The sequence below is a fragment of the Crocodylus siamensis genome, chromosome 5 (assembly GCF_052110815.1).
Source record: "Crocodylus siamensis isolate JL-2025a chromosome 5, ASM5211081v1, whole genome shotgun sequence".
In the NCBI taxonomy this organism is placed as follows: Eukaryota; Metazoa; Chordata; order Crocodylia; family Crocodylidae; genus Crocodylus; species Crocodylus siamensis.
Window position 1 is genome coordinate 169,216,166 of NC_143399.1, and position 13,998 is coordinate 169,230,163.

The 13,998-nt window shown below is 43.0% G+C and overlaps 1 protein-coding gene across 1 annotated transcript in view; it reads right to left on the reverse strand.

Moving 5' to 3' along the window:
- VPS50 (VPS50 subunit of EARP/GARPII complex) overlaps positions 1-13,998 on the reverse strand; it is a 150,913-nt gene that overhangs the window by 47,150 nt on the left and 89,765 nt on the right. Inside the window, exon 21 of the mRNA XM_090047029.1 lies at positions 1,316-1,437. Within this exon, the coding sequence (XP_089903155.1) occupies positions 1,316-1,437 (122 nt within the window). The remainder of the gene's footprint in view (positions 1-1,315; positions 1,438-13,998) is intronic.

The window sequence follows — 13,998 nt, forward strand, 5'->3', positions numbered from 1 at the left end:
AGCTCAGGCCACACATGATCATCATACTTTTAAGGAAGCATACCAGTATGCTTTAACAAGAATGAATGTTAATGGTCTAAATCACATACCACCACCCATCTTTACTACTTCAAGGACTGTAAAAATTATGTAAGCTAGGACACTGAGGTGCATTACAAGAGGGTTTATTACAGACCCTTTGTAAGCAGTATGTTTCCCATGAAAAATTGCCAAAACAAGTAGACACACTACAGTAACAACACATTTTTAGCCATCAGCTATAATGTTTACCTGCCTAGCACTGTGTTGTTCCCTGCTAGATGTGGAAAGTGAGGAACTTGGTAAGGGCTTTAAAATAAAACAACAAAAAACAGGAGGTACAAAAAATAAATGCAAGGCAATAACAGTAGCAGAACAGCTGATTAAGCCATAAAAAAAACAATTACCTTTAAAAATGTATTTACTGCCCATCTTCCAAACATAAACAAATCCCAAATACATTTGTCCTGCCAAAGAGAACAGCTCAAACCTATTTAAAACCAGATGTTGAGAATCTGTGAATCCATCTGCTATCTGCCAAAGAATTATGATTAACCTGGAAACCTAGACTGTTATTGCTCATGGAACCATTTTTTAATGTATTTATTAGTTTTATAAATGTTTCTCTACGGCAATTCTGCAAAGAGTTGATTTATGTTATTACAGACACTGTTGATGCCCATCTACTTTTCCAGCAAACAAATCCATCAAAATGATACTTTCATTAGATAAAGGGTTAAAATAAAAAGGAAGTACAATATCTGAAAAGCAACGTACTTCAAAGCTCATAATAGCTCAAGTTGGCCACTTGTTCAGCTGGTCTTCAACCACCTTCACTCACACATCCCATAATCTCCTTGCTTCTCTTTAACGTTCTTTGTTTCTTTCCACTACTCATGACTACATAACTTTTTCTATGCCTCTTTCTGTATCTGGAAGAGCCACAACTTTCCTATGCATCAAGCCCTATCTTTTTTTCCAGGCTTTGATTATCTGACCCTAATCTCAGATGCTGAATGTTCTCTCTTGGGTAGCATTATTGGCAGGAGAGGGGTGGGAGGGGAAGGACCCACCAATTAAGAAAAATTAAAACAAGAAACAATAATAGAAAACAACCAATATTTCTTCTAAAAATGAGATTTCCCTAATGACATTTTCCTTTTTTCCTTGAGCCTACTAGTCTTCCCTCCTTCTCACCATATACTTAGTACTATACTCTTCTTGGAACAGAGATCTTATCAGTACAGCACAACGTAAACAACTGGTACTCTAAAAAGGAATAATACTTTCTACCTACCGTGTCATTTCGGCCAAAAAATGTATATACTGCATATAGATAGTAATCAAACAGTTGGGACATGAAGTGGATCACATCAAATGCAATTGGTTTCAGAATGTTCATCATCTGCATGTATTTCCCTTGAAGATAAAAGATAAAAGTTCAGTTTTCCCAAAGTAGCATGAAGACTATGCTTAATTCAAAATTGCTTTTATAATCTCTATATTATCTAACCTTTAATCCTATATACAGAAACTTAGTGAGAAGTAAATAACTAAAAACTATAGAACAAGAGGCCAGATGTTGTGACTAATGCATTCCAGATGTCCTTCTATTTTTCAAAATTCAGACTTTCAACTTTTTACTCATTTTTTTAATACCAATTTATACTGTAACCCATTAAAGCACTTTACACCATGCAAACTTATTGTTTCAATTCCTATTATTATCCCAAACAGTCTCCAGGAATTTAGAATAAAATTTAAGAATATGATTTTGGTAACAATATGCAAAATAAAATTATAAAAATATTAACAACCATTCTTTCTTTCTCTTTCCATGCCCTCCTAAGGAATGGAGATAGGATAAACCATTCCATATACAGCAACATTTTCAACATCACCACTCAGCAAACTATTATATTTTAGAGGGATACAGATGGCTTATTCCCACAGGACTTAAGGATTCATAGAACATACTATTATAGCTGGTTGGAAGGTGGTAGCAGAGGGAAGAGATCACTGACAACAGTGATATACAAGAAAATTAATGTATACTATACACAAAAATATATCCTTTGTTTACCCGAGACCTTCACTGCATTCAATGAACTTCCTTGGATTTATGCCAATGTAAACAAGAGAAACATCTTCTAAAGCTTTTGCTATTGAACAATGCCAGAAATTGGATACTGGAAGAAAGGAGAACTAAATTCCAAGGATATAGAAAAATAAAGTAGAGACACATTTGAGAGAAAATGAAGACAACACAGAGATGTCAGATAAGCCACACACAGGGGCCCGTGAGCGAGACTGACACTGTACCACTCCACCCACCCAACTTCCCACCTACCATTGTATAAGGGGTAGCAGTTCACGACATCCTCTCCCTTCCCATAAGTGGCCAAACATGTCAGGGAAAATAAAGCTGGTCAAGAATTCTGATTAACAATTTCTCATAAGAAAACACTGATTTGTGAAAGCCAGAACACTATCAACAAGAACAAAATTGTTGGTAAAAATACAAAAAAGCACATCTAGTGGTAAGGGCACTGACTTGGGATGGGCAAAACAAGGCTGGAGTCCTTAATGCGCCCAATTCAGATCAGAGACTTGAATCTTGGCCTCCTACCTCCATGTAAGTGCACTAATCACCAGACAAATGACTATTTGGAATGGGCCTCTCAATCTCTCCTTTTTGAGCTATTCCACTTTGCATAAATTAAACATGTTTTCGACCAAAGACTAAGAGAGTAACTCAGTAACTAAGTTCAGCTAGGGAACTGCTTTAAGATATTTATACTAAAAACAATCTAACATTCATCGGAACATGCATAGACCTCTGGTTACCCTAAGAGCCTCAGCTTTATTCACAGAATTATTCCTAGAAAAAGAACTGTGACATTATAAATTATATTTAAAACACCTAAATCTCCTCTGTTTATAAATGTTTTCTTTTCTCAAATTAGTGAATTATCACACAAAGATCATATAAAGATGATATGCTAAACACTTATCTAAAGTTATTTTGGAGGATATTAGCTTCTGGCCTTGTAGTCACCAGGCAAGACCATCACTCTCTTTCGCCCTTTTATGTTAGGCCAGGTATGGTATAGAGAAGCCCTTAAAAAGATTCAGCTCCAAAAAACCCAAAGACTTGCTCCTGACATATTTCCTAAATCAGGGGTTGTCAACTAGGGGTATGCATACCCCCGGGGGTACTTAGGAAGGTCCTAGGGGGTCCATGCAGGCAGGTGGGGATGGAGCACCAACACTCACCACCCTATGCCACTGCCTCCCAGGGCACAGGTGCCGCCCAGCCAGTCAGATGGGGGGGCTTGCACATGGCAGTCATGCCACCACCACTCAGCACCACCACCTCCCAGGAGCAGGGCAACGGCAGCTGTGCTTTCCAACCAGCCATGGGGGTAGAATGGGGGTGGGACAGAGCTTGCATGCAGTTGTCGCCACCACAACCCCTCACTGCCGCTGCTCTGTGTCTGGCTACGTGCCACCCCCCTCCCCCCTGCTCCGCGTTTGGCCACCAGCGGTACACTTATAAAAGGTTGAAAACCCTTGTCCTAGATCATCATGGCTACAGCAACAATTCAACCCTACTATGCAAGTCAAGTTCAGTTTTCTCCATTAGTTAAGTTCTCTCCTTGGTGGAGAGGAATCGCCCAAAATTTCAATTTGCTTTTCTCACTTTTCTCTTCCTTATGCTATGATGAAAGAATCTGGGGATCCTATTCTCCTTCAGGACTAAATGTCTGAGAGTTTTAAACCTGGTTTAATGATCAATGGGAAGCTGGTACACTGAAGTATGCACTGGATAAAGAAAATCCTCTAAACTCACATTTGGCAGATGCCTATTGCACAACTTGGAGCTTTGTTACTGCCTACAGACTTATTCTTAAATATGCTTATATTACATCAAAAGCCTCTGGCAGTTGCAACAATATGCGTCATGGGGGCTGGTATTTTTCCTATTACCTTGAGAACAATTGTGTCGTACATAAAATAAGGTAGTCTTATAAAAGACGCATCCCTCTGTATCTAAGAGTAATAGAAAAGCATCTCTGATTTCCATATAGAATTTAATTCTAATATCAGAAGTTCTACATATCCATTAAAAATGACAAACGCAATTGAAAACAGTTAGGTAAAAACAACTGTAGGAACAAAATTGTAGTTTATTATTTTCCAGGATAATTATTTGTCTAATTCAGTGAAAGCCATCACTGTGGTGCATCTGAACATTAATTTGACATTGCTACTTTCTGTATTTCTACACAGCTCTGTTCCTATTGCCACATATTATATAATTTGGGCCAAACCCAGTACCATACTACTAATATTTATAAATCACTTAGTGTAAAATTTGTTCTTGTTTAAACATATAAAAGCCGTAATATTTACTATTTAGCACACTTTCAAGGTTAGTAAACTCCTGACTTCACCTATTAACTGTGTGTTTACTCTCACTTCATAACCTCTTGATCTAGGATGACACATGGTTTAATTATAGCTGTATGAATTAAGAACAGTCACAGAGCAGTTTTTAAGATCAGTCTATACTTTGCCTTCCATGAAGAAAAAGCAAACAGACCAAATATCACACTTCGGGTAACCTGAACTTACAGATAAGTTTCAAGGTCACTTTTATCATTTTTATACCCAAACAGACAATTACGGCCATATCACAGCAGTGGTCATTCTTCTAGGCAGTGGAATTCTAGGGAGCTTCAGATAATGTTTAAGGGCTGATTTTTTTTCACTTATCCTCTATGCTAAAGCACATTTTAAAACGCATATGTAGTTCACATACAACATGAATATGATGTGTCAGTTTGGAAAGATTTTAGGTCCAAATTTTTGTGTTGCTGGCACAAATACATGAGACAGCAGAAGTATAGGATTTTACCCAAGAGACAACGGACAATGCATTGAACATTCTCCTCTCAGTCTTGTCCCTGTAAAATTTTTAAATGCCAAGAACATTTCTTTTATCACCACATCATTCATCCTAATATAACAAATGTTCCCAGAACATTTCCTCCTCAGTTCTTTCCCTAAATTGATGTCAATTTTTCAGCTCCTTTGTATATGCTGTTACCTAGCTGCACTAAGTAAAGTTCACACTTCTATTTGAAAAAAGGTAAAATAAGTTTACTAACCATAAAACTAACATAATTTCTTCTGTATACCTGGATTATTTGGAACCAAAACATTACTTAGATTCTGCAAAGATTGGCATTATAGAAACTCTTAGATAATCTACCTAGTTTTGAGCTGCTGAACTCTGAAGTTTATTGATTTGTTAGTGTAGTCATTAATTTCTTTTTCAAAGAATTATGTAAAATTGGGCTTGGAAGGGACCCCTCAGGAGGTCATCTCATCCAACCCCTGATCAAAGCAAGACAAGTCCCAACAAAATCATTCCAGCCAGGGCTTTGTCGAGCCAGGCCTTAAAAATCTCCAAGGATTGAGATTCCACAACCTCTCTAGGTAACATGTTCCAGTGCTTCACCACCCTTTTAGTAAGAAAGTTTTTCTTAATATCTAACCTAACCTTCCCTTGCTGCAACTTGAGACCATAGCTCCTTGTTCTGTCATCTGCCACCACTGAGAACAGTTCAGCTCCATCCTCTTTGGAACCCCACTTCGGGTAGTTGAAGGCTGTGATCAAATCTCCCCTCAGTCTTCTCTTCTGCAGACTAAATACGCCCAGTTACATTGCCCTCTTTTCATAAAGCATCTGGCCTAGTCATTGTCCCCTGTTAGATTCTCCCCAATCTGTCCACATCCTTTCTGTAGTAGGGGGCCCAAAACTGAACACAGTAACTCCAGGGCTAGGGACAGAATTTGCACATAAACCTATTTAAGTGATCAGAAACTGGTTTAATCCTGTAACAGAATGTAAATTCAGTACACAGAAACCCGTTTCAAAATGGCTGAAACTGGTTCAAGATAAACCTGGTTGAATGTAGTATCAGACTTAACTGATTTAGGTCCAACTGGTTTATGAAACTATTATCCCAGACCCCTTCCTGCTTCAAGTTAACTCAGAGTCCCCCAGCATGCCAACATGCTTTCCAGCCCTGACTGGGCTGTGCTGTCTGCTCCAGAGAGCAAGGCTGGCCCTGCCCCTCTGCTCCCTAGCTGGTGCAGCAAGGGCTGGCTAACTGGCCTCGCTGGCTGCTAACTGCCCCCCCTCCAAGCAAACCCCAGGTGGGGCCTGGGGCCAGGGAAGGTGTTAAACTCACCTTCCCCAAAGTATGGACCTGCCCTGACCTGCTGGCTTAATTAATGCTGGCTGCAACTGTGGACAACAAATCCCAAAGGCACCTGGAGGCAGAAAGAGAAAGTGACGAGCAACCCTGTGGAGTCCTGTTGCTCTGGTGCTGGACTGCAAATCCCAGAGACCTCCCAGGCCATGTTTATAATTTTCAGTTCATAGTTTTTCAGAGAAAAAACTATTCTTGTTCAAGCTTTTATGAATTCAATGCTACTACTTTCCCCACCTCCACCCCTCCCCCCAGGCAGAGCATGGGTTGCCCCCTGTGCTCCACCAGGAAGGGGGGAAAAGCCTTGGAATAGTTGGCAGGCATGCTCTAGTACCCCCAGCCTCTGGCTTGAGCCACTGTTGGCATGTGGGTGCATTTCCTGAATCAATAGTGCTTGTATGTTCATTTGCTTATCAGTTCAAACTCTGCAGAGTAGACTAACCTGCAAAGAATGAATCAATTCAGCCATGGGCTTTTTGACTGCCTGCACTTGGCCTATATGTGGCCTACCAAGTGCAGAATAGAGGGTAAGAATCACTTGCCTCAGTCTACTGGCAACACTCCTACTATTGCAGCCCAGTATGCTGTTAACTTCCATGGCAACAAGAGCACACTATTGACTGCACCTGTACCAGCGCATGGGATTCTTCCATTTTAAGTGCAGGACTTTGTTCAACTTGTTCCTGTTAAACCTCATGAGATTTCTTTTGGCCCAATCCTCCAATTTGTCCAAGTTGCTCTGAATCCTATCCCTGCTCTACCTTCCAGCACACCTACTACTCCCCACAATCTTCCAGATTGTTAATGAAGATATTGAACAAAAACCAACCCCAGGACTGACTCCTAGGGCATTCCACTTGATACTGTCACAGTGAGACATTGAGCCATTTATCACTATTCATTTAGCCTGATGATCCAGCCAACTGTCTATCCACCTTACAGTTCATTCATCCAACCCATACTTCCTAAAATTGATTGCCAGAATGCTGTAGGAGACAATCAAAAGCCTTGTTAAGGTCAAGGTACACAATATCCACTGGTCTCTCCGCACCCACGGAGCCAGTAATCTCATCAAAGAAGGTAATCAGATTGCTCAGCCCCTCATTGACTCCATGCTGACTGTTCCTGATCACTTTCTTCTCCTCTACATGCTTAGAAATGGATTTCTTAAGGATCTACTCCATGATTATTCCAGGGACTGAGGTAAGGCTGACTGGTCTGTAGTTCCCTGGATCACCCTTCTTCCTTTCTTAAAGATGGGAACTAAATTTGCACTTTTCCATTCATCCAGAACCTCTTCCAACTGCCCCAAGTTTTCAGTGATAAGAGCCAGTAGCTCTGCAATCACATCAGCCATCTCCCTCAGCACCTGTGGATTGATTACATCTGGCCCCACGGACCTGTACATTTCCAGCTTTTCTAAATAGCCTCTAACCTGTTCTTTCACTGCTGAGGGCTGCTCACCTTCTCCCCAAACTCTGCTGCCAGGTGCAGTAGTCTGAGAGCCAACTTTGCCCATGAAGACTGAAGTACAAAAGGCACTGAAAAGGTTGCCTCCCCCATTCAGCAAGGGATCCACACTTTTCCTGACCCTCATCTTGTTGTTAGCATACTATTAGAAACCCTTCCAGTTACCTTTCACATCCCTTGCTTGTTGCAACTCCAACTGCACTTTGGCCTTCCTGATTTCATCCCTGCATGCCCAAGCAATACTCCTATAATCCTCCCTAGTCATCTGTCTAAGCTTCCACTTCTTGTAAGCTTCCTTTTTGTGTTTAAGCTCACTGAAGAGTTCTCTGCTAAGCCAAGCTGGTCATCTGCCACATTGGTTATCCTTCCCGCACATCGGGATGACTTGTTCCTGTGTCCTCGGTCAGGTTCTTTAAAATACAGCCAGCTTTCACGGACTTAATTTCCTCTCAGACTGGCCTCCCACAAGATTCTGCCCCATCAATTCCCTGAGTCTGCCCATCAATTCAAAAGTCTGCCTTTCTGAAGACTGGGATCCATACTCTGCTATTCTCATTTCTTTTCTCAGGATCCTGAACTTGATCATCTCATGGTCACTGCTGCCCAAGTTGCCATGCACTTCTACTTCCCCCACCAATTCTTTCCGGCTTGTGAGCAGCAGGTCAAGAAGAACATGGCCCCTAGTTGGTCTCTCCAAGATTTGCACGAGGAAGTTATCTCCAATGCTCTCAAAAAACTTCCTAGATTGCCTGCACACTACTGTATTGCCCTCCAGCAGATAAATCAGTGACTGAAGTCCCCCATGAGAGCCAGGGCCTGTGATCTGGGAACTTCCATTAGCTGTATGAAGAAAGCCTCATCTACCATACCTCCTGGTACAGTGGTCTATAGCAGCCAGCCACTATGACATCACCCTTGTTGTTCTCCCTTCTAACTCTAACACAGAGACTTTCAACAGGCCAATCTCCAGTTTCATACTAGAGAGCTGAGCAATCATACAGCTTTTCTCCCTTGCCTGTCCTTCCTGAACAGTTTGTACTCATCCATGACAGTACTCGTCATATGAACTATCCTACCAAGTCTCTGTTATTCCAATCACATCAGTTTTTTTTGTTTTGTTTCTCTCAACTGCAGTAACTAAATGATAGTATTAGTTGGCTCAATTTACACAAAATGGTTCAAATCACCAAATAGATTAGTTGCTAAAATGTAAAAAACATTTCTTCATCCTAGAAGCAATTTAAATGGCAACCCAATGCCATGCAAAGGAAAGGAAAAAAGTCACAGGATGGAAAAGTCATAAATTTTGTTACGACTAATGACCTAAATTTTAGATCAAATCCTCAGCAGTATGCAAATACTTCTTCATTCCTCAGTTGGTCCTATGAGCCAGAATCCAGAAGAAATGTACATAAAACATGCTTCTACATCTACAACTGTGACATCTACAACTGTAGCCACTATCTGAAAACCAAAGAAACTAAGACCATCCTCTTACTTAGCCATAAATGTTGCCATTAATAGATATGACATGCTTACTTTCCAACATCCTGGACTACAGAGCAAGTATAGGAGTTTGGACCAAAACCTGGATCACCTGGAGAGTAGTGCTACATACTGCCATATAACTCTGTCATTAACAAGATGTTGGTTTTCACATTATAGAGAGATGATTCAAAAGAACAAGTAAAGAATACTACAGATCAAGGTGTCTGCCACATAGTTTACGGACTAATGGTGGACAGGCATGAAGTAATGCTAAAAAGAAAAGTAACCAAACAGCACCCACAACTACAGCCCAGACCAACAAGTGAAGCGAATAAACAGGTAAGAGACAGGGGCCAGGGTAACGCTGGGACTAGGGGGTCAGGACACACATCCACAGGAGGCCTCAAATGCCTCTACACAAACGCTCGTAGTATGGGTAACAAGCAGGAGGAACTCACCCTCCTACTGGCTGACACCAGCCTGGACATAGTGGGGATTACGGAAACGTGGTGGGACGCAACGCATGATTGGGTGGTGAATGTCAAGGGCTATAGGTTGTACAGGAGGGACAGGATAGGAAAGAGAGGTGGGGACGTGGCACTCTATATTAAGGAGGAATATACATCAATTAGCAAGCAGTCAGGGGAGGGGCATTCTGAAGTGCTTTGGGTTAGAGTACAAGGCAGTCAAGGGGAAAGGGACTTAACGGTGGGAGTCTACTACAAACCTCCCAACCAGGGAGAAGAGCTTGACCAGGAATTCTTGGGTCAGCTCACAGAGGTAGTGAAGGCTAAGGATGTGGTAGTCATGGGGGACCTGAACTTCCCAGAAGAACAGTCAGCCAGGTCTGAACGCTCACGTAGGTTTTTGGCCAGAGTGCAGGACCTCCATCTAACCCAGGAGGTGCACAGCCCCACCAGGGGAGACGCCTTGTTGGACCTAGTGCTGGCCACGGGTGATGACCTGGTGAGGGGGCTGCAGGTGCTTGACCACCTGGGCGACAGCAATCATTGCCTGCTGGAATTCACCATCCAGCGCAAGGTGGCAAAGGCATGCAGTAAGGCAGCGGCCCTAGATTTTAGGAGGGCAAACTTCAACGAGCTAAGGAGGATAGTTGGAGAAGTGCTGAGGTCCCGGAGGGGAGGGGAACCAGGTGTCCAAGGAGAGTGGTTGCTCCTTCAGGAGACCATCCTCCAAGCCCAAAGGAAGGTAATCCCAACGAGGATCAAAGGGAGCAGGAGAGCACACAAGCCTCCATGGCTCACCAAAAGCATCCGGGAATGTCTCCTTGCTAAAAAGGAGGCTTACACCCAATGGAAAGAAGGGGTCATCACCAGGGAGGACTATTCTGTAGTTGCTCGGGGATGTAGGGGGGGAGTTAGGAAGGCCAAGGCAGAGATGGAACTGGGGCTAGCTTCCCAGATTAAGGAAAATAAGAAGTCCTTTTTTAAATACACAGGGGGTAAAAAGAAGGTCCTGGGTAACGTGGGGCCCTTGTAGGACGCATTGGGAAACTTAATCGTCACACCAGACGGCAAAGCTAACATGTTTAACGATTTCTTTGCCTCCGTCTTCCTAAGTAGGGACCAGAACAGCCACCTCCCTGCTGGGCCCCCCTTGGGCCCCGGGGGGAGGCACACCTGGGCCACGGGTTAGCGAGGATTTAGTTAGGGAGCTTCTGGAGGGGTTGGACGTATTCAAGTCAGCCGGTCTGGATGATCTCCACCCTAGAGTTCTAAAGGAACCAGCCGAGGTCATTGCAAGGCCCCTGGCACGGCTTTACGAGCACTCGTGTGCTCTGGTGAGGTACCAGAGGACTGGAAGAGGGCCAACGTGGTCCCCATCATCAAAAAAGGCAGGAAGGAGGACCCGGAAAACTATAGGCCGGTTAGTCTTACCTCGATCCTAAGCAAGCTGTTTGAGAAAATTATGCTGGCACACATCCAAGAGGGGCCAGCAGGGGACTGCATGCTTAGGGGCAACCAACACGGGTTCATCAGTGGCAGGTCCTGTCAGACCAACCTGGTGGCCTTTTATGATCAGATCACCAGATCATTAGATGCAGGGGTAGCAGTGGATATAGTCTTCCTGGACTTCTGGAAGGCTTTTGACACTGTCTCTCACCCCCTTCTCATTAAGAAACTGGGGAGCTGTGGTGTAGACACCCACACACTCAAATGGGTCGCCAACTGGCTGGAGGGCTGGACTCAGAGGGTGGTAGTGGATGGGTCCTTCTCAACCTGGAAGGACGTGGGCAGTGGGGTTCCGCAGGGCTCGGTCCTCGGGCCCGCACTGTTCAACATCTTCATCAGTGATTTGGACAAGGGGGTAAAAAGCACCCTGTTCAGATTTGCTGATGACACTAAGATGTGGGGGGATGTGGGCACACTGGAAGGATGCGACAGGCTACAATCAGACCTAGACAGGTTACAAGGGTGGGCAGACGAGAATAGGATGGGATTCAACACAGACAAGTGCAAGGTGATGCACCTGGGGAGGAACAACCGGCACCATACCTACAGGTTGGGGAACTCCCCTCTTGTCAGCACGGAGGTGGAAAAGGATCTGGGGGTCATCATTGACTCCAAGATGAACATGGGCCGGCAGTGTGGGAAGGCAGTTAGGAAGGCCAACTGCACCTTGGCATGCATCCACAGATGCATCTCGAGCAGGTCCAAGGAGGTGATCCTCCCCCTCTATGCAGCACTGGTCAGGCCACACCTGGAGTACTGCGTCCAGTTCTGGGCACCACACTTCACGAGGGATGTCGACAGCATGGAAAGGGTCCAGAGGAGGGCCACTTGCATGATCAGGGGACAGCAGGGCAGGCCCTATGAGGAGAGGCTACGGGACCTGAACCTGTTCAGCCTCCAAAAGAGAAGGCTGCGGGGGGATCTTGTGGCCTGTTATAAACTAGTCAGGGGGGATCAGCAGGCACTGGGGGAGTCACTGTTCCCCCGAGCACTGCCAGGAGTGACCAGGAATAACGGTCACAAGCTGGCAGAGGGTAGGTTTAGGTTAGATATCAGGAGGCGCTACTTCACGGTCAGGGCGGCTAGGGTCTGGAACCAACTTCCAAGAGAAGTGGTACAGGCTCCTACCCTGGGGGTGTTTAAGAGGAGGCTAGATGAACATCTTGCTGGGGTTGTTTGACCCCAGTATTCTTTCCTGCCATGGCAGGGGGTCGGACTAGATGATCTGCTCGGGTCCCTTCTGACCCTAGAAACTATGAAACACTTAGAGAGAGGTTTCCAGCTGCATTCTCTATCAGTATTTTCAGTAGTGATCTGAACACAAAAAATGGGAATATACTGATGGTTGACGGCACTGTGTCAATACAGATGAGGATCAGAATATCTTACAAGAAAGTGGATAATTTTGAGTGAAATAATAGAAACGGAATGAAATTCAATACTACAAATGCATGGTCATGCACTTGGGAACTAACAGAAATGTTTGCTAGCTTTTGCTACTTGAGTATATGTTAAGCTGGAAATTACTAAAAATGAAGGTAATGGTCAATCACACAACCGGTTAATGTGAAGCAGCTGTAAAAAATACAAAAAAGATCCTAAAAAGTCTCAATAAAGGTATGTTCAGTTGCGATAAAGGAAATATTCACATCATTGTACTAGCACTGATAAGCTTTCATGCTCCATACAATTCTAGTCAATCTGGAACAGCAGCAGAGAGCATTACAGGTATGACGATCATGGGAGTAGAGAGCATACCTTACAAGAGGAAAATATAAAATCTTTGTATGTCAATTCTAACAAAACCAGGGTGAGGACAAGATGAATATTGTTTATAAATATATTTGGAGCTAAATGCCACAAGAGGGAGAAGAGCTCTTTAAGATAAAGACAATGCTAACACAAGAACATGTAAATGGATACATTCAGGCTATAAGTCAGAAAAAGGGTTTTAGAATTTTACTGTTCTGAAACAGTCAGACTAAGGGGGAAAAAACCTAACTGCATTTAGGACAGAATGGGGTCAATGTGGGAAGGAATTATGACATATTGCCTGCAATGGCAGGGGACTGGACCAAACAACCCAAGAGGTCCCATCCAATCCTATGTAGCTAATGCGAATGTAGGCAGGTTCAGCCATTATCAACTGCTCTAAGATTAGTATAAAACATTGCTTAAGGTTGAAACCTTTCAAATTGAAAAATAAGGAGGAAGGAAAAAAAGAAAACTGAGCAACAAAAGTAATATTTATATAACTTTACAGGTTTGACTAGAATCCATAAAAGCAAATAATTCTGCCTTAAGATCAAAAATCCAAAGTATTCTTCCAACCACTCCTGTTGGACAAGAAAAAAAAATTGTGACATAAAAGAAGGCTAACATGTCAATCCAGATTTGCAGGTCTGATGAAATTGCTTAAAATAAAACAGACATGAAACAACTAATAATCTGTCCAGCGGTTCATGCACTGGGTCAAAACATATACACAGATGTTTAGTTTGTACATCAGTACCCCAGAAGACATGGGTCATGACAGTACATAATATAAATCAAACTGGTAAGCATTTATTTCTTCACGTCTATGTGGTAAAAACTTTCTAATGGGAAAGTTGGCCATCATGTGAATTTAAATGAATTTTTCTAAACAAAATAATTCACCTGCATTTCCTCAGCAATTGCCATATTTTATCAAACTAACTAGTTATAAATACACTACAAACCAACTGCAGAAAAGCACTCTTGCAGAAGTTCACCATTACACTTCA